The 27630-nt window shown below is 43.0% G+C and overlaps 1 protein-coding gene across 1 annotated transcript in view; it reads right to left on the bottom strand.

Annotated features, from left to right (window-relative positions):
* The window catches only part of LOC130311863 (serine/threonine-protein kinase MRCK alpha-like), a 61785-nt gene that overhangs the window by 25675 nt on the left and 8480 nt on the right, over nt 1–27630 (bottom strand). Inside the window, exons 6-11 of the mRNA XM_056552534.1 lie at nt 21926–22174; nt 21509–21588; nt 12004–12092; nt 6014–6112; nt 5176–5273; nt 4818–5060 (exon numbers count right to left, since the gene is read on the bottom strand). Coding sequence (XP_056408509.1) covers nt 4818–5060; nt 5176–5273; nt 6014–6112; nt 12004–12092; nt 21509–21588; nt 21926–22174 — 858 coding nt within the window. The remainder of the gene's footprint in view (nt 1–4817; nt 5061–5175; nt 5274–6013; nt 6113–12003; nt 12093–21508; nt 21589–21925; nt 22175–27630) is intronic.

Consider the following 27630-nt stretch of genomic DNA (forward strand, 5'->3'; position numbering starts at 1 on the left):
TAAAACAGTACACATACAAAAAGTGCAAGAAATAACTGATGAATAAGTAAGGTTCCAGAGGCCAGGGGAGGTCTAAAGGGACACAAACACAATAATAATATGGTAATCATATGAAGGCAGTACAGTAGGTGCACAATGTTTTCTGAGTAGAGGAATAAAGTAAGCAGCGGGAGCAGCGAGAGGAGTAACAAGGCAGGTGAGCCAGATGCCGAGGGGCACCCAGAGCTGTAAAAAAGGAAGCCAGAGGGGAAATGAGCTTGGAGGAAGAGGCTGAGAGCTTGTCCACACCACTCGGAGCGCAAAGAAAGACTCAAACACATTGCCAAAAGCACAAATCCATATTAGAGGACAAACTGGAAGGAAGAGAGTGAGGGAACATATAACAAAGGATAAAGACCATGGGGGAGTCAGAGAGAAAACAAAGAAAAGGGAAGCACAACCGTTGAGGAAGAGAACCGACAGGACGTATGTCACTATAGAACAAAGGAAGGTGAATGTGAATGCGAATGGACAACACAGCCACCCAAGTATAGGGAAGCTATCTTAGGGCCCTGTACCTGTGGGAGGAGCAAAACAGCGACCACCGGAGCCAGGTGGTTTCTATGCTAGCACAATCAGTTGGAAGTATCATCATTAATTCTTCCATGTGTCGAGTATGAGCAATCTCTGCAAACCATTCCTCAAGGGTGGGAGGGTCTGTAGACTTCCACCTCCGAGGGATGACCGTCTTCACTGCCTGAAGGAGGAGTCACGCCAAGGACAGTTTGTAACTCGCTTGTGCCATGGGGAACATGAAAAGCAGGGCGGCCTCCGGAGTATACTTCAGAGATAACTTGAAGAACTGTGAGCCAGAACTGAACCAGCGCAGGACAATCCCACCAGATGTGCATCATTGTACCCACCACATTTCCAAAGCTCCAACAAACCTCGGAAACCAAAGGGTGCCAGCGATGAAGAGTCACCGGAAATCGGTACCAACGAGACATAATTTTGTAGAAGGTTTCTTGGGCCTTTGTGGCAATCACTGCTTTATGAGTCAGGAAAAAACACCTGGCCCAATCCTCCGGGGAGAACGTTTTACCCAGTTCAGCTTCCCAAGCACGGCAATAGACAGGACAGAGATCAAGGGAACAGTAATAGGTCGCAGAGAATGGAGATGGAGTGTCTAGGGTACGATGAGGCAGTACAAAGGCGTTCAAAAGGCGTCAATTCACAGTGCAGCGCAAAGTGAGGTGGGACAGAGGAATAAAAGTGACACAGTTGAAGATAAGCGAAGGGAGCCCATCGAGAGGACGGCCCCTCCATCAGCAAAGTTTCTAAGGGTTTTAAGCTGGCACTCGGCCAGGACATGACGAAAGCGGAGGGGAGTAGACATGGAGGCACAAAAAAAGCCTCCTCAGAGGAAGTCTGGGTGGTCAGTCACAGGAAGAAGAGGACCCTGGCGATCAATTAAAGGGGTACTCCGGTGCTTACACATCTTATTCCCTATCCAAAGGATAGGGGATAAGATGCCTGATCGTGGGAGTCCCGCAGCAAGCCCAGCTATCACGCCCCCTCGAGTAGGCTTGCATTGAGGGGCAGAGCATGATGTCACACGCCGCCGGCCCTGCGGCATGAAAGGCGGAAGTAATGTCCAGGGTCGAGTGCACCACTGAGCCAGTATGACTACGAATGCAGGGGATATGAACCTGAGCCATCCTAGTATGCAACGCCATAGCCAGTATGCAACCACTTTTGTTCCCATATTCGTAAAACCTACTCCTACCAATCTGAAGCCAGCATCCCCAAAACAACAAAACCGAACAAAAAAAAAAGGGGGGGGGGGGGGAAAGAAAAGAAAGACAAGGAAAAGAACACTAAAACAGCAGTTGCACTACTACTGCAGCACAAACGTGGTCAAAGATGTGGTCAAAGACCAAGGAGACAGACGTCAGGAAAGAAACCCGGGGGTGTCTCCACTCTATAGGTGGGAAGTAGGCAAGCAAGAGGGGAGCCCGAGCCCGACACCCCTAGGAAAGCCAGACAGATCAAGTAAGATGGGCGAGAGAGAGACCTCCGGGGGAACAGCAGGAGTAGTAAAGAGGTGCTGAAATTAATTGGGGAAAGGAAAACCATGGAGAGCAAAGTACAGGAGCACATAGATGGGAGGAGGTAGGGAGAAGAAGAGGGGAAGGAGAAGAGAAGCTAAGATGAGGGAAGGAGGAGGGAAAGGAAAGTAGTGAAGGGCATATGTAGAAGCCACACAATAACCCTACAGGAATCAGCATGGGCCTGTAAAACAAGAGAGAGAAGCAATAATAAACAGCATAACATTATGACAATCAAGTTTCCAAGGAGGGCCCTGCACGGGATGAGGAGGGGACAGATTCCCAGCGGGTGACCAGCCGTTGGCGGCAGGAACCTCGAGGTGGAAGTCCAGCACGAGCCTGTTTAGGCGACTTTTGGGGAGATTGCTGGAGAGGTCGTTTGGGGGCGTGAGAAGAGAGTCCAAGTCCTGGAGAAATCCGGGAAGGTCATCCAGGTAACGCAGGGTGTAGGACTTGTCATCTTGTCATCAGAGTGAACGGGAATCCCCAGCGATAAGTCAGACCCCTTTCACAGAGCACCTCCAAGAGCAGCTGGAGGGCCGCATGCTGGGCCAAAATGTGGCGGGACAAGTCCGTGTATAGTTGCACCTAAACATCTTTGTAGTAAATCCAGCACTGAGTTTGGGTTACACGCAGCATTTCCTCCTTAAAAGCGTAGAAATGTACCCGGCAGATCACATGTCGGGGATGTCTTATCAGGATGAGGGGGGCGGAGAGCCCTATGTGCTCTGTCCAACTCAATATGGGCATCTGCAGGTCTTTCCAGTAAGTCATTGAAAATTGCCAGCAGGGCAGGGTACAGATCATCAGGGCTGACTGCTTCAGGCAAGCCCCGATTGTGAATGTTGTTGCTTCTGTTACGATTTTCTACATCGTCCAGATTTTGTTGTAAGATGAATAGCTGGTCACTATATTTCTGTACAGTTTCTTGGAGAGCTTGGAATGAGGCAGCAGAGGAGTCCTGAGCAGTGACAACCGTGTCCACCCTCAATGATAAGGTGGACACCTCAGGGCGAAGTTGAGAAAATTCTTGTTTGCATTCCATCACAATTTGTTTAGCCATGAAGGAAAAATCCTCTCTTGTAGGTAATGAAGTAATTAAAGACTGGAGATCTGCCAATGTAATCGGGCAGTCCGACACAGCAGCAGGAGCAGGAACATCAATGGAGGCTTTCCGCAGCGGGGAAGGTAGTGGAGAGGAGGTAGATGGAGGGGTGTGAAAAGCAGGTGGTGTACCCCTCAAACTTAGAGGGGGGGTCCCTTGGCAGAGGGACAGTTATTGCAAGGTTTTTCTCAGGCAGCCACGGGTCTGAATGGGGCGGCAGGCCTCTTCCACCAGGGGGAAGAGGGGACACTGGGGTGGAGGGTCCCATGAGGAGCCGGAGGACCATTGTGGGGATGGAGGTGCCAGTGTTAGCTGGGAGGCAGAGCCAGGTGAGGGCACGGCCTAGAAGGCCACCACCAGGGAGGGACACTGTGAAGACAATGGGGGCCAATCCGGGTGGGCTGGTGAGGGGCCCATCAGAGAGCCCTCTAATACGGCAGCAGGTGACCCCAGAGCAGGAGAGCATTGAGCAAACGGAGGCCGGGGGTGACACCATGCAGCAGGGAGGTGGAAGCAGGGGGAGAAACAGGCTCATTTCCCTTGTGGTCTGAAATGCAGCCTTGAGAAGGGGGATCACCACAGCCTGTGGGAGATCCTTGGCCCACCTTAGCGCCTTCTGATGTCGGAGGTCCGCAGCGTTGTGCTGGCTGGGAGTCTGGACCAGGGGACTGCGCTGCGCACCTTGAAGGGTACATCATGGCAGAGGATGCAGCGGGAGTCCCGGTGAGGGTGAGTGCAGTCCAGGCGCCAGGTCCCGAGGTAGGTCAATGCAGGAAGAAGAGTGCGGTCCACCCGCAGACCGCACAGCAGGATCCGGTGAGGGAGAGGAGGGAGCCACCATCTTGCCGGGCAGCAGTGAGGAGCTGTGGCGCGGCTGTGAAGGGGTGAAGTAGCCCCTCAGGTCTCGCTGGGGGAAAGCCGGTCGGGTCTGGGCCCCTTTGTGATGCTTCTTGCGGGTATTCCCCATAAAATCCCCCTAAGGTCTCTATACAAACAGGGGTGTAGGACCGGAGCTCAGGCCGCACACATCCTCACACCAGCATAGCTAGCCATGCCCCTCCAAATAAAACTTTTAATATAGTGTTCCTTGTGTAATTAGCAGACACTTTCCCATTCACTTGCTTTTAAAATTATCAACATAAATATGTTTAAAATGTAACATTAGGTGGCTCTGTTCTGTTCCCTGCCACAATTAATACAAGAATTCGGTCTCCTCCCAGCCTGGCAGGAGTCCAAACTCAGGAAGTGTTTCTCTGCACGGAGCTTGATTGTCAGCTGCACAGAAAGTGAAAGCTCCACAGATTTTCACAGAAAGCTACACTGAAAGACTGACAGCTGAAGAAGAGCCTCACTGAAATCTGCACGGACTGAAACATGCACATGCACACTATTTCTCACAATGCTGCAACAATGTGAGGGCGGAAGTTGTCCCCCAGCAGGCCTCAGTGATGTCATGCCTGCTGGGAAACGCCCACTTTCTCCTGCTGGGAATTGCACTATGAAATAGATTTTTTAAGGGCAGGAGGGGTATTAGGAGTAGTTAGGGAACATAGCCTGAGGTATTGAGAACAGTTTATTTGAGGACAGGTACTTTTTAATAATAAAGTACCGGTATACATCCTTACCTCCCGTCTGCTGGCCTCTGCTTTGTGCAGGTCCTTTCTCAGGGCCCTCACTTTTTCTGTGGCAGCCTCTGCCTCATCTTCTTTATCTTTCAGTCTACGAGACAACCTGCTATTCTGAGTACTTAGCCCTTCACACTTGTCCTCCATTAAACGCAACTCATCCTGAGTTCTCCTTTGCTTCTCAAAAGCCATCCTCATTTCTTCTCCTTGAGACTTCAACTGAGCTAACATGTCTGCGAGATCCTGAAATGAAAAAGTGAAGTGCCGAATGAATGATAGACTGTCTGAATATAATTTTTTTATACTGTATGTCCTGGCCTACGACGTTATTAAAGTTAATTTGGCTTCCAGTTATTACCTTTGCATGTCGATCTTTATCTTGTTTAAGTGTTCTGATCTGTTTCTCCATGGACTGAATTTGTGCTCCTGATACTGTCTCCTGTTCTGTGGATTTTTCTGTGGAGTAAATTATCTTTAAAATCCTTTTGTCATTAAATTGGTAAATACTTGCTATCCAAAAACTTTACAGCTCTTGTATGTTCATTCTTCCTTCTATTTTCCATATGCTAACAGACAGAGATCTTCACAAGGCTAACACATTAGCAGCTTCCCCGCTCCATTGTTTGCCAAACATAACAGCAAATCTGGAGAGCAGGAAATAAGCAATGGTTCCCACTGTCCACAAGGAAAGAAAATGGGAGAGCCCTAACTAGGGGAGTTGCTACTGCTCTCCCTGCGACCTCTTGTATGGGGTCCCTTCTACTTATCCATGCTCTGCCCCCCCCCACCTTCCTGGACGTGGGGCAAGTCATGGCCCACTCAGCCAATCAGCGGCTGAGGCAGGATATTGCTGCAGCCGGTGCCTGACTGGGCAGGTTGTCACTTGCCCACATCCAGGAAGGCGAGGGCGAGAGCATGCTGAGGCAAGGGTAAGTGGTATGGGCCCCATACAGGAGATTGTGGGAGCCCCAGAAGTCAGACCCTCTGCAATCAGACACTTATCCCCTATGCTGTCGATAGGGTATAAGTGTCTGATAAGTTCATTTCCCTAAAGTACCCCTTTGGGGGTCGTAAAAATTTAGATACTATAGACGTTAAGTCATACTACAGGATAGGGAAGATTTTTGTATTTTAAAAAATACAACACTGATATAATGGAAAGTTTAGAATAATTGAAACTCTGTGCACACACACACCTGCTAATTTTTTCTGGAGAATTTCCATCTCTGTTTTTAAACTGCGGATCACACGATCTTTAGCAGGTGTCTCAGGGCTTGAAACATGCAAATTTTGAGCTGGAACACAAAATCATATAATTTGTACAATGCACGATAAAAGATCAACAGGTGCCTTTACTATTTGCTAACTTAAGTATTTAACTTTAAAAGGGGCATTTCAAGTTTTATTTTCTTCAGCCATTAAGCCCATGATGCCAAATTATATTATAATACTGTGTAATAATCTTCTATTGCTTTTTCCCCTTTTTTATGCACGGGACCCACACCCAGAAGTGCTGTAGTGAAAGTCACTTTACTGTTGTCTCTGACTTTTCCCAGCATTCTATGCGGCCGGAGACAGTATGTCAGTCGCATGGTCTCCAGAGGAAGTGACGGGTGGATAGCATTACTTCAGTAAATCCCTTCCAACCACCCACTTCACTTATGCTACAGCACCTCTGGATGTGGGTCCCATGCATTAAAACAGGACAAAGTCTGAAGAAAAAATCGCGAAATACTCCTTTAAAAAAAATTTTTTTAAATCAACTGGTGCCAGAACGTTAAACAGCTTTGTAAACCACTTCTATTAAAAAATCTTAATCCTTCCAGTACTTATTAGCTGCTTAATACTACAGAGAAAATTGTTTTCTTTTTAGAACACAGAGCTCTCTGCTGACATCATGAGCACAGTGCTCTCTGCTGACATCTCTGTCCACTTTAAGAACTGTCCAGAGTAGGAGAAAATCCCCATAGCAAACATATGCTGCTCTGGACAGTTCCTAAAATGGACAGAGATGTCAGCAGAGAGCACTGTGGACATGATGTTAGCAGAGAGCTCTGTGTTCCAAAAAGAAGATAATTTCCTCTGTAGTATACAGACCCTAAAAAGTACTGGAAAGATTAAGATTTTTTTAATAGAAGTAATTTACAAATCTGTTTAACTTTCTGACACCAGTTGATTTAAAAATAAAAATTAAAAATAAAAGTTTTCCACTGAAGTACCCCTTTAATAGTTACTCCTCTATCATGTAGGGTACATTCACAAGTTCACTTCATATCACGGCAGCATTTTAAAGGGGTACTCCAGTGGAAAACAGTTTTTTAATTCAACTGGTGCCAGAAAGCTAAACAGATTTGTAAATTACATGCAGGTAGAGAAAGGAAACAGTCGGCAACTCACCACTCTTTTGTTCAGCAAAGTTCTTTGCTGGCCAGTTGAAGCACTATGTAGTGCGAAACAGCGTTGTCGCCTCTCTGTGGTACCCCCCTGTGTGTCCATCTCAGTCTTCTCCCTGGGCAACCTTGTTGTGAATATGTGCAATAAAGAACTTTGCTGAACAGAAGAGTGGTGAGTTGCCGACTGTTTTCTTTCTCTACCTGCATGTTCGATGGATTTATTCTCTGCGAGTTTGAGCACCACCAGCTTCCCATGAATTAGCCGCTACAGAGGTAGAGCTTTCCAGAGGATCAGAAGTAAGCTGTGCCGATTGTTCTCTTGTTTCTTTGATATTTGAGATTTGTAAATTACTTCTATATTAAAATCTTAATCCTTCTAGTACTTAGCTGCTGTATGCGCCACAAGAAGTTGCATTTCTTTCTGGAGTTCTGTATGTCAGGAACTGTACAAGCCAATCCCCATAGCAAACCTCTCCTGCTCTGGACAGTTCCTGATATGAACAGAGGTGTCAGCAGAGCGGTCAGCGGTCACTGTGGTCAGATTGAAAAGCACTTCTGTGGAGCATACAGCAGCTGATAAGTACTGGAAGGATTAAGATTTTTAAATAGACGTAATTTACAAATCTGTTTGACTTTCTGGCACCTGATGATTTGGAAAAAATAGTACCCCTTTAAAGCACATTGAGAGAAAAAAAATCAGCAAAATCTATGTCTCTCTATGTTGTGAGATTTTTAAACACTTAAAAAAATTGTCTCAAAGCCCTGTTCCTGACTGGTGTGAAAACAATTATTTCCCAGAAACAATGCAACATTTCAATCATAGTTTGTTGTAATAAGGGAGCTTTCCCCATTTAATGCTGCCCATTGTTCCTGGGGGGTTCCTTTTAATTGATGTTTATTGTAGCTTGATATATTTTATATATATATACATAATATACATAAGCATTGAGGTATTTATAATCATACACACACACACACACACACACACATATATATATATATATATATATATATATATATATATATATATACACACATTATATATACATATATAAAATAAAACTTAATGTTTAATACAATTGATAAAAATCACCAAGTTACACAGAAAAAGTGAATCCCGAAATAGGAAGAAAATAAGAAAAAGACTAAAAGATCATATACCAGCCTACCAGCCTCCTACCACAGGACAATTATTAATTAGTATAGATCAGGTAAGGCCTCGTTCTGCTATTCAGAGTTCCGTCTGCAATCCAGACAGAAGGACGGGAGTTTAGTGGAGTAAAAAAATAGTGCAAGCTCTATTTCCCCCCCCCCCCCCCCCCGCTAAAATCCTGTAAAATTCTCGGGTCACTGACGGGTCACTGCAAGAGAATTGGGTCTGTCATGATGCGGTAGTAGCAGTTTGCATCCAACCCATTTCAGGGTACGATTGGCTCAAACAAGAAATAAGAGAGCTCTTAAAAATAGACAATTGTATGCATATAATATGTACATGTGACGGATTAGGTTATGGCACGTGAACTTCCTCAGGGGTCACAGCAAGAGAGAGATGTGCAAAAATATATTTATAGAGCAATGATTAATTAGCAGTAAGTGGTCATGGCCTACAATACATCTATGCCAAATACTGCAAGTAACCACATCCCTGGTAATGTCTCATACAATACATGGGATCCAAGGACGCAACGTTTTCCCCGATGTGCCCCCTGGATGGGCTGCGACGGCCTGCTGGAGAGATGGTGGTGATACTATTTTTCCAGGATTGGTTGGCTATTTAATAGCCTATTGCTTCCTGGAGTGGTTACCTGCAGTATTTGGCATAGATATATTGTAGGCCACGACTACATACTGCTAATAAATCATTGCCCTATAAATATATTTTTGCACATCTCCCTTGGTGTGTCCCCTGAGGAAGTTCATGTGCCATAACTTAAAGGGGTACTCCAGTGGATTTTTTTTTAAAACAACTGGTACCAGTAAGTTAAACAGGTTTGTAAATTACTTCTATTTAAAAATCTTAAATCCTTCCAGTACTTTTCAGCTGCTGAATGCTCCAGAGAAAGTAAATTTTTTTTCCTTCAATATTTCTTTATTGAAAACATTTATCATTTACATTTTAATAAATAACATTTTATACATTGAATTTCAAGATTTTATCTTTTTTTTCCACCCCCTCACCTACCCTCACCTTTCTCCCCCATGACATATCTCCCCCTTACTGGGTGGACGGGAGCAGAGGGACAACACCTTCCCATTCTATTACTATTTCCATTATACTATATCAATTCATTTTCTTTTCTCTTTCCTTTCCCTTCCTCTCGCTTTTCTTTTTTTTTTTTCCATTTTAGATCTTTGGTATCTTCCCAATTATTTCTACCTGCCTTTATTCTTGTGTCCCCCTGATTCCCGTCCCCCACACATAATAATAATGAAATAAAAAAATTAAATAAAACCCTCTAATTTCTTTCTTTTAACCAAATAACCTTCTTGTCACCTCCCTCCACTCCCATACCTCTGGTTTAGTTGGGGCCAGCCATCTCCTGATTATTAATAATCTAGCATAAAAGAGCATCGTCAGTAGTTCCTTTCTTTCTTTTGTTGTTTTATTTACTTTTCTATCATCACCCAAGATAATCAAAGCTATATCATCTTTTATATCATTTTATTTTTCTCTCGATATCATCAATTATTGACATCCAATATTCGTGTATTTTTTCACATTCTCATATAATATGCAGGAATCCCGCATTTTCCATTTTACATCTTGGACAGTTGCCATTTTCCCTCCTACCAATCCTGAAGAGGAATTTTGGTGTATAATAAATTCTATATACTATGTTCCATTGTATCAGTTGATGGTCTAAGCTTGGGGAAATTATTTTTATATTCCTGAATACATTCATCCAACCGCATTTATTTCTCTTGCCTAACTCTTCGTCCCATTGCTGGAAGCATTTATGTTTTAAGTTATTTTCTTTATTTTTCATTATTTCGGTATAGCTTACTGCCATAAACTTTCTTTACTATTTTTCCCTCCTCCATTTTTCTTATAGTTTGTTACTTCTACTATCCTATTACCACTGTCTTTTAGTGACCTGCATATGGCACTTTTTAAACCATGAAATTCCAGCCACATACCTTTTCCTAATTTAAATTCTTCCTGCACCTCTCTCCACTTTCTTAACTCTCCTTTTCTCCACACGTCTCTCAAAATTTTACATCCCCTACTTTGCAAGTTGTTAGTTTCCAGCTTATCTACCTCTTTCAAGTTTACATTATGCCAAATTGGCGCTGTCTCTAATATTCCCGTTATTTTAATTTCTTTTTTAAGCCCTATAAATATATATTATTGCCCTATAAATATATTTTTGCACATTTCCCTTGGTGTTTCCCCTGAGGAAGTTCATGTGCCAAAACTTAAAGGGGTACTCCAGTGGATTTTTTTTTAAAAAAAAACAACTGGTACCAGTAAGTTAAACAGGTTTGCGAATTACTTCTATTTAAAAATCTTAAATCCTTCCAGTACTTTTCAGCTGCTGAATGCTCCAGAGAAAGTTCATTTCTTTTTAAATTTATTTACTGTCTGACTACAGTGCTCTCTTCCGACACCTCTGTCCATGTCAGGAACTATCCAGAGGAGGAGCAAATCCCCATAGCAAACCTATCCTACTCTGGACAGTGCTCTCTGCCGACACCTCTGTCCATGTCAGGAACTATCCAGAGGAGGAGCAAATCCCCATAGGAAACCTATCCTACTCTGGACAGTTCCTGACATGGACAGAGGTGTCAGCAGAAAGTACTGTGGTCAGACAGAAAAGAAATTCAAAAAGAAAAGAACTTACTCTATAGTATACAGCAGCTGATAAGTACTGGAAGGATTAAGATTTTTAAATAGAAGTAATTTATAAATCTAAAAGAGAAAAGGAGTCTCAGCTCACCTGGGGCGTGCACGGCTACCTCCAACCAAAGCAGAAAAAAGTAGAAAAAGGCCAGCACGGCTGAATGAAATCTTCAAAACTTTATTCACGAATCCTCGAATCCTGGTTTTACTTGTGTTGGATTGCACACTGACATAAGATGTCCCTCCCCTTCCTAATGGAAGGGATGGCCTTGTAGTATATAAGGCATTCTCATTTGAGTATTGGCAAGCTATGAGTAAGGGTATAGCAACCTGAAACGCGTCAGCCTTGTTTGGGACTGTTTTTCCATGTGCAATTTTTCTACTTTTGTATATGTCCGTGTCTTTCTGCCACCATGAAGGTTTTTAACGAGGATTCGTGAATAAAGTTTTGAAGATTTCATTCAGCCGTGCTGGCCTTTTTCTACTTTTTTCTAATTTATAAATCTGTTTAACTTTCTGGCACCAGTTGTTTTAAAAAAAATTTTTGCCACTGGAGTACCCCTTATTTCATCACATGTACAGAAACGCGTTGGGATTGGGACTATTATGTGCATACAAATTGTCTATTTTCAAGGACTAATTTCTTACATGACCTATGCTAAATAATAATTGTACTTTGCAAGATATATACAGCATAGAAGGCTGTTGGGCTAGTATATGCCTATTTAGTCTTTTTTTAAATGTTTTTTTCCTATTTTGGGATTCACTTTTTCTGTGTGATTTGGAGATTTTTATTAATTGTATTAAAAGTTAAGTTTTATTATGGCACCTCAGTCTCAGAGACAATTTAATTTTGGATGTATTAACTCTCTGAGAGGTGGTACTATCCGGCATTCGTGTGGCTTGCATACCTTAGAACCCGTATTATTAGGAAATCTCAGAAGGGACTTACCTGGAATGGAGTCTTTACCTTGTCCCGGACCATTTCCCATTCCATTGCTGACCATGCAGTTCATCAGCGAGCCTTTGTCTGCTAAGGGGCTACAATTACAGTAAGAAGAGTAATAAATGAATATGACAAGGAGCTGTTGGATCAGTTATCCCTATCATGTGGCTCTTGCAATAAATAAGTAAATATAAAGCATATATAAGATTTAGATCAGTATTCATTTATTTTTAATTTTTATTTTTTTTTAGAGATTTTAATGATCAGAGCATAAGCACAAAAAACAGCATTTGCAGTACCTACATATAAGTAAGCCAGCACCAGTTTACATTAAACTGGAATGGATCATTGAATCAAAGGCTCCAGGGCGTCTAAAATGGTGGCTCCACATGTGAGGAGCTCTGGGAAGGTGGGAAGCTGGGTAGGCGGGATCACCCTGAATCACATCCAGCCTATCAGCAGCCAACCAGTCCTGTGATGTCACAACCCTATGCTGCAGCAAGTCATTTCAGCGTTTTATTACAGAGAGAGAGTAGTGTGTGTGTTCCACCGAAAAACAGCTTTGCAGCAGTGATTCACCACAAGCCCAAATCACTGCAGAAAAGCAGTGAGAGAAAGAGACAGAGAGTGAGAGAGAGCGAGGGAGAAAGAGAACACTTTTGGGTGTACTACACAGCAGCTCTGTACTGCTGCACTGAGCTGTACAACAACTCTAAAGCTAATAGGGGCCAGTTAGGGTGAACACAAAGCCATAGTCACATGCTTTTAGTGCCTAGGACAGGTTGCGTAGTGGAGTATATTGTCCTCCTCTCATAAGTGTAAACTGTACTTACACCTACGTGGTGTACAATTTTTTTTTCCTGTTAAACTAATTTGGGCCAGTTACTATGAAAGTCCAGTCAAAGTTACATGCTTGTTTTTGTAGCCTAATACAGTTTTAAGCGTATTTGATTGTATTGTCCTCCTCTCATAAGTGTAACATATATGCCCTCAGCTGGTGAATAAGTATGTCAGGCAGAGAAGTGCCAGGACGTGCACAGAGGAGTGGCAGAGGTCTAAATTCATCAGGCGCAGGCAGAGGTCACAGCAGACTAGGGGCGCGTGGCAGTAGTAGTTGCAGCGAGAGGCCCGAGCTCCCGTATCAGCTAGCGGTCATGTCTCGACCAGCAACCCATCTGCCATCATTGATTGGTTAACTCAGTTGGTGGGTTCCTCAGACACAACCTTCAGTTGGCATGGCCCGGGAGCTGTTCCCTCCGCCACAGAAGTATCGTATGCTATGGGTTCAGCACCACTATTTAGTGAGGACGATCCAAGAATTAAAGGAGACATCAGCTGGTTCCTCCTCTAGGAGGGAAGTAGTGATGAGGAGAGTGGCGTGGGATGTGGTGTTGCGAGCGTTCAGGCTCCTGAAGTAGACACTGTTGAGGAACCTGAGGAGGACATCAGTGACATGCAGACAACTCGATGATGATGAGGCTGATCACACTTGAGAGCCGAGTGCAGAAGGGGCTTCATCATCAGCCCGTGAGGCAGCAGCCGACCCAGCAAGGGGGCAGCATGGTTGGGAGTCAGCAAGGTGGCAGCAGTAGTAAGTCTTGAGCCAAACGTGCCTACCTGCCTGGGAGATAGTGGAACAGGGGTTCCTGGAGTCAGCAGCAGTAGCAGTCAATCAGTGCGGACTGTTGGTGGGAAAGTCAGCTACATGGCGGAGTGGCAGTTTTTCATCAAGCATCCGGAGGATGTTAACCTGGCCACATGCAAGATGTGTCAGCAGAAGGTGACGTGTGACCAGGGTTCCAATGTTGGCACCACGGCCCTGCGTCAACCTATGCAGTGTCACCATAAAGCGGCTTAGGAGAACTGTGGCTCCGATGCGGTGGTCCTACCTGCTGCATCACCCAGTGGCACGCCACTCCATGTTTCAGCCAGCCAAGGCTCCACCACCTCAGCCAAAAGGAGCCGTCATCATACCCAACTTCTGTCTGTCCAGATGCTCCTGCTACTCCCACTTCGAGTCAGTCATTCCGGCAGCAATCCATCAGCAAAGCCATGTCCAAGAGAAAGCAGTATGCGCCCACTCATCCAACGGCCCAGAAGCTGAATGTGTTCTTGTCCAAGTTGCTGGTGCTGCAGTACCTCCCTTTTTAAGTGGACACTCAGTCATGAGCATGGGAGTGTGCCGAGAGGCAGGGGCTGGGACAGGCAGTAGAAGCCTCGCGGCAGACTGCCAGCTTGATTTTAAGATACAAGTATGAGCTTTTTCACTGCAGCAATTATACACCATTGGAGCTGGAATTACCACGGGTGCTGGCAACAGATTTTCCCTCCAATGGGTCCACAAAAAAAAAAAAAAAAAAAGATTTTAAGTTTGCTCATTCCAATTATTACCAGGCTGTCATTGTGCCGCTGTGCGGCAGTGATTCTAACGGCGATGCCTGTAATCTGCATGTCTGAATAACAGTATTATTTCACTAACACAGTACACTCCCTATGCGTGTTACGACAATGCACTACACCCCTATTGAGGCTCTCTGTAGCCCGGAAATAGTAGTTTTTAATAGCGATTCGCCACAAATAAATTCTGATCTAACTGAATTTTTTCGGAAAATTCGGCAAATCGGCCGAATCAAATTTTTCTAAAATGTGCTCATCTTTATTTACAAGGTTTAGAGCGCCCACTTGATTTGGGGGGGGGGGGGGGGGGGGGGAGGAGGGGCTGCTCTGCCTGCCACAAGAAAATTAGACAACCAGCATCTGAACCACTCGCTCAGTCAGCAGCATGAGGAGGAGTGTCAGTTACTGTTAGTGTGTTACCCCAGTAGTAAGCTAAATACATGAGGAGTCTGCTTGTTACAGTGTGTCACCCTAATAGTAAGGTAAGGCGTGTCAAAGGTCGGGCCAATGGGTGGAGTCAAGGGGGCGTCAAAATTAGCTTTTGCCTGGGGTGGCAAAAATCCTTGCAGCAGCTCTGGTGTGGAGTTATTTTGAGGAGACACAACATTAAGCACTGTTATACAGGCTGTGTCCTCACTACTTTACATTGTAGTGGCGTGTCATTTCTTCAGCGTTGTCACATAAAAAAAAATTATATAAAATATTTACAAAAGTTAGATACTGTATATTTCCTGAATTCAATGGGATGAGCTGCAATACCAACTCAAACTGTTGCCATATGTACTATACAGAGCTTTACCCGTTTGGAAGTAAAAAGTCTGCAGTGCTTGCATGGGCACGAAAACCCTTCAATCAGCTGACCGGTGTTGACACTGGGAGTCAGACCCCCATCAATCAGATAATAATGATCTATCCTAAGAATAGGTCATCAAGATAAAATGTTCCGGAACACTCCCTCCAGAAAATTACCCATGGTTTAATTTAAAGGTTTTTAAGCTTATTCTATTTTTTTAAGTTTTTTTTTTTTTTTTCTAATTTCCTATTTTCCGGTCTATATTTTATACAAATCTTTAAATCTTGCAGTTTCCATTCTGGCCACTAGACCTTAAACTAAGCTGAGACTTCCTGTTCTGTATAGATAATTTCCCAGTAATGCCTTTATTCTCTGCACAGACAGTGTACATTAAAAGGTGACACCAGTAGATAGATATACATAACAGATGTTGCTCAGAGAAGAGCATCCACCCTCTGCAAAGTTCACAGAGCCTTAACCACCAGTTACGTTTCCAATTCATCTGAATAGGACAGGCCCTGTCCATGTTCATCGGTCCTGCCATAAAGCATATGACTAAATGCTGTTAAACGGTCAGGCAAGATGGCAACTCCATAATGTACAAAAAATGAAATAAATTAAAAGTTACAATAAAAAAAAAAGAACATTTTCAGAATCTACTGTATATCTAATAAGGAAAAAAAAATGTAGATGACATCTATTGTGTGCAATAAAGGTATGAAGCTGTCCACACAGCCTTCTAGCTGTGTACTTATTTCCTCCTAAGTCAGTGTATGGCCCCTGTGTGAATGATACACAGCTCCAAGTCACAAATCTCTGTATTAATGTTATAAAATTATTTAGCATAAGCCAATATCACCAACAATCAGGTGGGACACACCTGATACCCACTTACTAAATTCTAGTGTAGAGTTATAATAACACAACAATAACTGCCACTATCCAAGTATCCAATGCCAATGTATGCCAACACTCCAATAGCAATAAAAGTTTATGCTAATTATAAAAATCCACATTAAAATAGAAGTCCACAGAATCATAGGATACAAAACATTATAACTGGTATTAGAGTTATTGCAATTGCATTCTCCCAGGAGATAGTAATAGTCTCAATACTGGATGGAAAGAATAGTTCATATCTCAAAAGACTCCAAGCAGTTCACTAGTTCTCATACACCACTTACCCTGCAGGAGCCTCTAGTCCAGGTGTCTTCTGTAGGGGAAAGACAACATACTATGTACTGCTCACCTGTCCTGGCTCCCAGCTTGTCTGCTGGAAACCAGGGGATATTGACTTATGTTAAATAAATTGTTTTATAACATTAATTCAGGGGTTTGTGACTTTGAACACCAACATAACTGTTTCTGCTTGTTTTTTCTTGCGACATCTGGGGAATAGATGTCAAATTGGCTAGCCCGGTCTTAAATGATTAATAGTGGAGAAGAAGTCTCTTACAACAAATATCTATGATACACAGCTCCCCCAATGGGCATCGAGAGCGCTCATAGACTTAAATCCCAATCACTGTAATAGCAAGTGATGGCGAATGTGCGGCAGACCAGTGTGTCCCTAACGCAGGGGCCATACACTGACTGAGGAGAGAACTGTAGTGGCCACAGGGCATTGCGGGCCCCAGGCCATGTCTCTCTGACTGTTTGTGGCTTTTCAATTCGTTTGATCAAGATTTTTTATCCATAATTCAACTTATATTATTTGATCTTATTTCCATTTTTATTTTATTTTTAATTTACATTTATTTTTATCTATCCATTTTTATTTGTATTTTCATCTTTATTTTTAATTTTATATACCGTATTTATCGGGGTTTACCACGCACCAGCCTATAACACGCACCCTCATTTTACCAAGGATATTTGGGTAAAAAAAGTTTTTTACTCAAATATCCTTGATAAAATGAGGGTGCGTGTGTGTGCGCGCATGTGTATACCCCGATACACTATTTCTGACCCCACAGAAGCCCCCAGGAAAGGCAGGGGGAGAGAGGCCGTCGCTGCCCGCTTCTCTCCCCCTGCCTTTCCTGGGTTCTAGAGCCCTGCTACCACCGCTTCTCTCCCCCTGGCTATCGGCAATGGGGCAGCGGCACCAATTACCGGCACCGCTGCCCCGTTGCCTCCCCAATCCCCGGTGGTATAATTACCTGTTGCTGGGGTCGGATCAGCGCTGCTTCAGGCCTCCGGTGTGCGTCCCCTGCGTCGTTGCTATGCGCTGCGAGACGCAATGACGAGTGACGTCACTCGTCATTGCGCCGCGCCGTGCAGCGAATAGCAACGACGCAGGGGATGCACACCGGAGGCCTGAAGCAGCGCTGATCCGACCCCAGCAACAGGTAATTATACCACCGGGGATTGGGGAGGCAACGGGGCAGCGGTGCCGGTAATTGGTGCCGCTGCCCCTTCTCTTCCCCTGTCTGTCGGCGCCGCTGCCCCATTGCCGGCACCGCTTCTCTCCCCCTGGCTATCGGCCCCGGCAATGGGGCAGCGGCTCCGATAGCCAGGGGGAGAGAAGGGGCAGCGGCGCCGATAGCAGAGGGAGAGAAGCCGTCAGCGACGGCAGGTCTCTGCACCTGCAAAAGCCGCTGCAGTTCATTGATTTAAAGTGCCTGCTTTAAATCACTGAACTGCAGCGGCTTATCGGTGTATAACACGCAGATAGACTTTAAGCTAAAAATTTTAGCCTAAAAAATGCGTGTTCTACGCCGATAAATATGGTATATATCCATTTTATTATTATTTTTATTATCATCCTGCTTTGTCTTTGTTCATATTTCCTCTCATCACAAGATTCTACATCACTCAGCACAGTACTATTTTTATTCATTTTTATCCATATCCACTTAAGTCCCATGTATAATGTTTTGTATAAATGATCTCTGCATAATATTCATTATTATCATCCATGAAATTATTAGTTCATCCTCTATATGGTCTGTGTATTTTATTTTATTTTTCCCTAATTCTGATCATCTCTATATATTTTTTTCTCCTCATTCTTTTCTGTCTCTTTCTTTTCATTTTGGAGAGAGTATAATATATATCAATTTTGTCTTTACATGTGGAATGGTTTTCCAGGTTTTATAGATCGCTTAAATTGTGACATCACTTACCTGTGTTATATAAACCCGAACCTTGGGATGACCAATTATTATATTTTTGGCTACTGAAGAATAAGACTGTTGTCTTGAAACGCGTATAGCCCTACCTATTACCCTTTATTTTAGAATATCAGCACTTTCTATGATAATTAAAGCCCGACTTTGGCAGCACTGCAGCACCTTAAGTTTCGGACCACTGTAAAGATCACGCGCACGATCTAGCACGAGGAAGCCAGTTAACAGAAAGCCAGTTACCTGTTTTCATCATCAGAGACCTCCTTGGCCGGACGCACATCCATGCTCACCTGCACCATGCTGGGACCGCTGAACGAGACAACTAACCCGCACCAAGGCAGGGCGCAACTCTGTGCCAGCTCCGACTACCACCCTCGCCGCTCCCACCGCGAGGACGGCGGTAATACAGATTGTGAGTAAAATATAATCGCGGACTACAGGTATTACGATACATCACCTCTGAACCAGTTCTAAATATCATCAATAAGTATTCTGGCTATTTTGTCCTACGCATCATTAATTGGAGACAGGTTACTTTCCAAGACTGTTCAAAGACATTTATCGTTGTTACATGGACATTGCCATATTTTAATTTACAGGCTTGTTATATATATATATATATATATATATATATATATATTGGCTATTCTTCATATTTTACCAGGTGGCTGATTATATCCTTTTATCATTTATATAATATTTTTTATCATTGTACAATCGCATCAGGTGCAAGGGCCCTGCAAAGATGTGATAGCTAGAACATTTATTCTATGCTCTATGGTTCCATCCTTGACTCCGGTCTATCCACATTAGATACAAATTATCTCTTCCATCCATCTGTATCTTTTATTCTTTTCTCTCCTTCTTCCTCTCTTTTTCTATTATCCCCCTTTTTTTCTTCACTTCCACACTGTCTCGAGGACAGTTTTTTATTTAATTTATATAAGCTATTATATATAATTATTTTCCCCCATGTTTGTGACTTTTCAATATAGCAGTTTTTAGGGAAATAAAAGAATGGAATAAACAGAGAAAGGTATGCTGCAGTAGACATGTACACAGCTTGTAGGCTTTGAGGGCAGTTTTATACCCTTATTGCATGTGACAGATGCATTTTAAAGAAATAATGGCCCTGTATGTTGCAGGACCATAGCAGGTCCCTTTCCCTAGGAAAATGTTTGCACATCCCAAATTTCTCAGTTTATATATATATGTTATCTTTTCACTGTAGTCACTTAATTTTCTTTAAAAATGCGTTGTAAGAAAAACAGCCATGAACTGATAACCAGATTGGATATCATTACCCAGGAATAAATGTATTACCTAGGACCTCCACCAAATCACCAATGACTTAATGCCATTGTAGTTATTGATGAAGTCACATACAAGGTAATACAATAAGCATAGTGACATGGCTCTATCTAGCAGAATTACAATACCGTACATAAAATCATTGCTCAATTCTATTTTAGTTCTGTTTTCCTATTGGTCTAGATATGTGGATATAATTGCTATAGCTCTACCACTGCTGCTGATGGGTGGATACTCTGGCTTTATTTGATTTTAATTATGGCTTATGTGACTACCTGATGCTTATGAACCCATAAATGATCAACTATTCGGACAGATATAAATACCTGTATTAAGGTACTACTGAGTCACCCATACCCTCTTACAAAACATTGTTATATGCTTAAACAAGAAGTAATAATAAAAATGGTAGAGCCTCTCTGGGGGTCTATTGGTAAATTGTTGAGTTACTTAGTTGAAACAGAAAGTGGCTGGAAACTGGGTAAGGTGATTGCCACAGAGGAGGATAATAGAATATTACAGAGGGATCTGGGAAAGCTGCCGGCTTGGGCACAGACATCGCAAATGAAGTATAATGTGGATAAATGTATGGTTATGCACTTGGCCGTAAAAACAAAATGCACAAATTTGTGCTAAATAATAAGACATTAGGTAAAACTAGTACCGAAAAGGACTTGGGAGTACTGGTGTACAGTAAACTCAACTTTATTGACCAGTGCCAGGCAGCTGCTGCCAATACTGACAAGTCATGGGATGTATCAAGAGAGGCAGTGTGGCTCGTGACAGGAACATAGTTTTTTCCTCTGTATAAATCATTAGTCAAACCAAACATGGAGTTTTGTGTTCAATTTTGGGAACCTGCATATAAGAAGGACATGGCTGAAATGGAGAAAGTGCAAAGGAAAGCAACAAAAATGATTGATGGTCTGGGAGGATTACAGAATCAAAACAGGTTATCAAGCTTTGGGTGCAGAGGATGGCGACAAAATGATTGATGGTATGGTAGGATTACAGAACCAAGACAGGTTACAAAGCTTGGGGTTATTTCATTTGGAGAAAAGACATCTTAGGGGTGATTTGATCACAATGTACAAACATATGAATGGACAGTACAAAGATCTTTCTATGGCGTCTCTATACCTAAGCCAGTAACAATGAAAATAGGGGCAACCTCTACATCTAGTGGAAATCATCATCACAGACTGGGATTCTTTACTGTAAGAGCAGTGAGACTATGGAACTCTTTGCCCCATAAAGGGGGCTTGGATTTTTTTTGGGAAAATATAATATTACAGGTTATGGATACAAGTTTTAGGTGGATTTATTATGATTGCCATATTGGGCTTGGGAGGGAATTTTCCTTTTGTCATGGGGCACTTGGCATCAGTCGTGCCTTCCTCTGGATTAACACAGTTCGGTTTTAGGTTGAACTTGATGGATTGTTGTATTTTTTTTCCACCCTTACACCATGACCTGCAGTGGTGGAATGTGGATTTGGCGATTGGCTATGGAAGAAGGTGGGTCTTCTAAGGATTGTTTGATTTTAGAGAGGATGGAAAAGGAGAAAACTGCTAAAATGTAACCTGCTATAATCACAAACTTTAAGCTATTGACAAATACTGCTCATTGCATACTTTCTCCGTTCATTTTCCATGTGCATCTAATGACCCAGATATCAGCTGTGTAAGGGGGGGGGGATAGTTCGGGACTGTTATTTTGGTTGTTCATTACATGTATTCATTATTCTGTTGGGGGTATATGGACTGTACAAAGTCACTGTTTTTGGAAAATTAAAAAATTACTGTTATTTAGTTTCTAATCCTTAGCTTTAAGATCCTATTAGTTATAAAGCACAGCTAGTTAACATTTTTAACATGCATACCAGTTGGATGTATACGTAAATCCCACAAATGGAAGGAGATGCGTGGCAAAACCATTGTTATTACTTGGAGGCAAGGTTTCCTGAAATAAACATAAAATATATTCAAAGTAAAACAAACCACGAACCGAATACAAACTAAAAGGATAAAATGCATACTTAGGTAACAATAACATATAATATATCTATAGCTTGCTCATACAAATAAAGTAGTTGCTTAGTGGGGTTCAAGAGTCAAAAATTTATTTTAAGACACTGGAAAGCTTATTTTGTGAAATAGAGACCAGAAAACCAGCTTCAGTATGGACCCCAGAACTCATAACCTGTTAGAGTGTGGCTGAGTGACAGAGGAATATTTGTTTTTCCTAAAAAATTTTCAGATTTTTAACAATTTAAGTTTGGGATTGAACAATTACCTACCGAATTTTTCAAAGTCTCATCATCCACATCAAAATTAGAAGTGTCTGCTGGACTGTCAACCTCTGGGATATAAGGCGGGGTAGCTGTATGCAAGTTATCCCAGTCCATTCCATTAAAGAATGGATGTTTCTTGAAGTCATCAACACCACCTTTTCCAAGTCGATCTTCTTGTCGGCAGATAAGGCGACTGATTAGATTCTTTGCATGGTCTGATACATCTGTAATGTCTGAGGGGAACTGCAGATGTACCTGCACAAAAAAGACAAGCCGTGTAAAGGAAAAACACATAACACACATACGAAAAATACAAACAACTAGGTAGTCTGTGTGTCAGTGAAAGGTTCCTTCACTGTGATGGGGTTTTATTGAAAACCTGCTTAAAGGGGTAATCCGGTGGAAATCTTTATTTTTTAAATGAACTGGTGTCAGAAAGTTAAACAGATTTGTAAATTACTTCTATTAAAAAATCTTAATCCTTTTAGTACTTTTTAGCAGCTGTATGCTACAGGGGAAATTTTTTTATTTTTGAATTTCTTTTTTTGTGTTGTCCACAGTGCTCTCTGCTGACACCTCTGTCCGTGTCAGGAACTGTCCAGAGCAGCACAGGTTTGCTATTGGAATTTTCTCCTGCTCTGGACAGTTCCTGATTAGGTGTCAGCAGAGAGCACTGTGGACAAGACAAAAAAGAAACTTAAAAAGAAAAGAATTTACTCTGTAGCAAGCATTAAGATTTTTTCATAGAAGTAATTTATAAATCTGTTTAACTTCCTGGCACCAGTTCATTTAGGACAAAAAGTTTTCCACCGGAGTACCCCTTTAAAGGCCTGGCTGTTGCAGTGGGTAAAAAAAAAAGCAGATAATCCGTTTGCCAGAGCTTGCAGGGAGAAAATGAAAAGGCTGTGAGGGAGCAACCACGGACACCGTGATTAAAATAATAAATTGCTTTATTGCTAAAAGGAGGATGACGTGTTTCAAGAGATCCAGCTCTTTTTCCAGTACACTTTGGACTTGAAAAATAGAGCTTAATCTCTCTAAACCAGCCTTCCTCCTTTTTACAATAAAGCAATTTTTTATTTTAATCACGGTGTCTGCGGTTGCTCCCTCGCAACTTAATAGTCCCCTTTTTCTTTTCTCCCAGCAAGCTCTGGCAAACAGATTATCTGCACAAAATGGACCTATCTGGATGACTGGTTCATTTTGGAGGCAGCCACTATATTTGATACAAGTACACAAAGGTGTTGAGCTCTGAGCCCAACAGCATCAGGTGAGAAGATTCACTACCTTTACTAATAGTGTTACCTAGGGTATCAGCACCAGGCAGCACCAGTGTCTTGTTTGGTTTGTTTCATTGCACGTCTAGTAGGTAAAGAAGGGTAGATTATCACTCCACTACCACAGACTATAGTTTTAGCTAAGTGAAGGGTACTTATACTTAGGGGTAGAACTTATCCACAAGGTGCTCTCAGCATGGGGATGATTGGCTGATTCAAGCTTGTGGGAATCTTGCCGATACTTGCACGTGGTAAACGGCAAACTATAGACAGTGCATGGTTTGTGGGGCTTGGCAGTATGTGGTTGCCCTGGTAACTGAAGCAGCTTGAAAAGTCAGTACCATGCATAGAACGCATGCTTACATTTAGTTATTTGCACCATTTGTTGAAGAGTAATTAAATTCTCAGAAGTCTGTTTAAAAACCAGTGTTCTGGAATGTCCTACCCCTGGAGACATGCCACAATAGCATGTGGAGCCGGATCAGAATGCCAGAATTTGATTTCTTTTGTACCTGAGGAAGGAGTGTGTAACTGCTGAATCCCATTGTCGGTTCATAAAATGAACGGACACATATCAAATGTCCAAAAATCAGATTTATTGGCAATACAGCAACGAGTTTCTGGTCCTGAACGGACCCTATGTCAGGCTAGATGCATCGCCAGGCGGGTTGCGAAACCGGACGCCTGCTGAAATCATTCAGCAGGCGTCCCAGGCAAACGCCGAGGGGGGTCCCGGGACCCCCCACATGTCGACGATCGCCACCAATCACAAGTGAATTCACACTTGCGATTTGCGCAATTCCGGGTCATTACGGGTCTATGGTGACCCGGAATATAAGGGGGATCGCGGGTGTCTAAGACACCCACAATCCCCCTGAAGAGATAGGAGTGACGAGATGAGATAAGAGACGAGACCACCAATAGCAGATCAGGGGCGGGGGGGTTAACTTTCGTTTTCCCCGTTCTGCCCACCCACAATAGGCGGGGCAGAACGGGGAAACGACAGAGGACCGGTGCCGGAGTCCACTTTCCTATCTGCGGAAGCTGCGGGCGACGATCGGCGTCAGAGATCGGCTGGCGGCGATGTCGTGCAGCAGGCTCCCTGGATCAGACGGAAGCCGGTAAGTTGCCTAGCAACATCTGGAGGGCTGCAGTCCAAGACCACGATAAAGTGGTCTCTATACTGTAGCACTCCAGATGTTGCAAAACTACAACTCCCAGAATGCCCAGACAGCTCTTTGGGCATGCTGGGAGTTGTAGTTTTGCAACAGCTGGAGGGCTACAGTTTGAGACCACTATATGGTAGTCTCTGAACTATAGCTCTCCAGATCTTGCAAAACTACAACTCCTAGCATGCCCACACAACTGTTTGCTGTCTGGGCAAGCTGGGATTTGTAGTTTTGCAGCATCTGGAGGGCCAGAGTTTGCAGTGGTCTCTATACTGTAGCTCTCCAGATGTTGCAAAACTGCAAATCCCAGCATGTTGGGAGTTGTAGTTGCGATCCCTCCAGCTGTTGCATAACTACATCTCTCAGCATGCCCAACGGCGATCAGTACATGCTGGGAGTTGTAGTTTTGCAACAGCTGGAGGCACACTGGTTGGAAAATATTGAGTTAGATAACAGAACCTAACTGAAGGTTTTCCAACCAGTGTGCCTCCAGTTGTTGCAAAAGTACAACTCCCAGCATGCACGGTCTGTCAGTACATTCTGGGAGTTGTAGTTTTGAGGTTTGCTCCCCCCATGTGAACGTACAGGGTACATTCACACGGGCAGGCTTACAGTAAGTTTTCTGCTTCAAGTATGAGCTGCGGCAAATTTTTCGCCGCAGCGCAAACTCCTAGTAGGGAACTCACTGTAAACCTCCGCCAGTGCGAATGTACCCTAAAAACACTACACTACACTACACTACCACATAATAAAGAGTAAAACACTACATATACACCGCCTTACGCTGTCCCCCCCCCCAATAAAAATTAAAAACGTATTGTACGGCAGTGTTTCCAAAACGGAGAAAAACAACAACTCCCAGCATTTCTGGACAGCCACTGACTGTCCAGGCATGCTGAGAGTTTAGCAACAGCTGGAGGGACCCTGTTTGGGAATCACTGGCGTAGAATACCCCTATGTCCACCCCTATGCAATTCCTAATTTAGTCCTCAAATGCGCATGGCGCTCTCTTACTTCGGGGCCCTGACGTACTTCAAGGAAACAGTTTAGGGTCACATATGGGGTATCTCCGTACTAGGGAGAAATTACACTACAAATTTTGGGAAGCCTTTTCTCCTTTTACCCCTTATCAAAAGGAAAAGTTGGGATCTACACCAGCCTGTTAGTGTAAAAAAAAATTTTTTTTACACTAACATGCTGGTGTTGCCCTTTACTTTTTATTTTCACAAGAGGTAAAAGGAAAAAAAGACCCCCAAAATTTGGACGTAAAATGCTCTGCGGACGCACAACAAGGCTCAGGAGAGAGAGCGCACTATGTACATTTGAAGCCTAAATTGGTGATTTGCACAGGGGTGGCTAATTTTACAGCGGTTCTGACAAACGCAAAAAAATAAATACCGACATGTGACCCCATTTTGGAAACTACACCCCTCACGGAATGTAACAAGGGGTATAGTGAGCATTAACACCCCACAGGTGTTTGACAAATTTTTGTTAAAGTTGGATGGGAAAATGAAATTTTTTTTCACTAAAATGCTGGTGTTACCCAAAATTTTTCATTTTCACAAGGGAAAATAGGAAAAAAGCCTTCAAAATTTGTAACTCCATTTCTTCTGAGTAAGAAAATACCCCAAATGTGGATGTAAAGTGCTCGGCGGGCGAACTACAATCTTCAGAACAGAAGGAGCGCCATTGGGATTTTGAAAAGAAAAAGTGTCCAGAATTGAAGGCCACGTGTGTTTACAAAGCCCCCATAGTGCCAGAACAATGGACCCCCCAACATGTGACCCCATTTTGGAAACTACACCCCTCACATAATGTAATAAAGGGTGCAGTGAGCATTTACGCCCCACAGGTGTCTGACAGATTTTTGGAACAGTGGTCCGTGAAAATGAAAAATTTAATTTTTCATTTGCTCAGCCCACTGTTCCAAAGATCTGTCAAATGCCGGTGGGGTGTAAATACTCACTGCACCCCATATTAAATTCTGTGAGGGGTGTAGTTTCCAAAATGGGGTCACATGTGGGGGGTCCACTGTTCTGGCACCACTGGGGGGCTTTGTAAACGCACATGGCCCCTGACTACCATTCCAAACAAATTCACTCTTCAAAAGCTCAATGGCGCTCCTCCTCTTCTGAGCATTGTAGTTCGACCGCAGGGCACTTGACGTCCACACATGGGGTATTTCCATACTCAGAAGAAATGGGGTTACTAATTTTGGGGGGTATTTTCTGCTATTAACCCTTGCAAAAATGTGAAATTTGGGGCGAAACACATTTTAGTGCATTTTTTTTATTTTTTTTACATATGCAAAAGTTGTGAAACCCCTGTGGGGTATTAAGGCTCACTTTATTCCTTGTTACGTTCCTCAATGGGTCTAGTTCCAAAATGGTATGCTATGTGATTATTTTTGCTGTTCTGGCACCATAGGGGCTTCCTAAATGCGACATGCCCCCCAACCAAAATTTGCTCTCAAAAAGCCAAATATGACTCCTCCTTTTCTGAGCATTGTAGTTCACACGTAGTGCACTTCAGGTCAACTTATGGGGTACCTCCATACTCAGAAGAGATGGGGTTACAAATTTTGGGGGGTATTTTCTGCTATTAACCCTTGCAAAAATGTGAAATTTGGGGGGGAAACACACATTTTAGTGAATTTTTTTTTTTGTTACATATGCAAAAGTCGTGAAACACCTGTGGGGTATTAAGGCTCACTTAATTCCTTGTTACGTTCTCAAGGGGTCTAGTTTCCAAAATGGTATGCCATGTGTATTTTTTTTTTTTGCTGTTCTGGCACCATAGAGGCTTTCTAAATGCAACATGCCCCCAAAAAACCATTTCAGAAAAACGTACTCTCCAAAATCCCCTTGTCGCTCCTTTGCTTCTGAGCCCTCTACTGCGCCCGCCGAACACTTTACATAGACATATGAGGTATGCTTACTCGAGAGAAATTGGGCTACAAATACAAGTATAAATTTTCTCCTTTTACCCCTTGTAAAAATTCAAAAATTGGGTCTACAAGAACATGCAAGTGTAAAAAATGAAGATTGTGAATTTTCTCCTTCACTGTGCTATTCCTGTGAAACACCTAAAGGGTTAAAATGCTGACTGAATGTCATTTTGAATACTTTGGGGGATGCAGTTTTTATAATGGGGTCTTTTATGGGGTATTTCTAATATGAAGACCCTTCAAATCCACTTCAAAATTGAACTGGTCCCTGAAAAATAGTGAGTTTGAAAATTTTGTGAAAAATTGGAAAATTGC

Source organism: Hyla sarda, unplaced genomic scaffold, assembly GCF_029499605.1.
Source record: "Hyla sarda isolate aHylSar1 unplaced genomic scaffold, aHylSar1.hap1 scaffold_1683, whole genome shotgun sequence".
Classification (NCBI taxonomy): Eukaryota; Metazoa; Chordata; class Amphibia; order Anura; family Hylidae; genus Hyla; species Hyla sarda.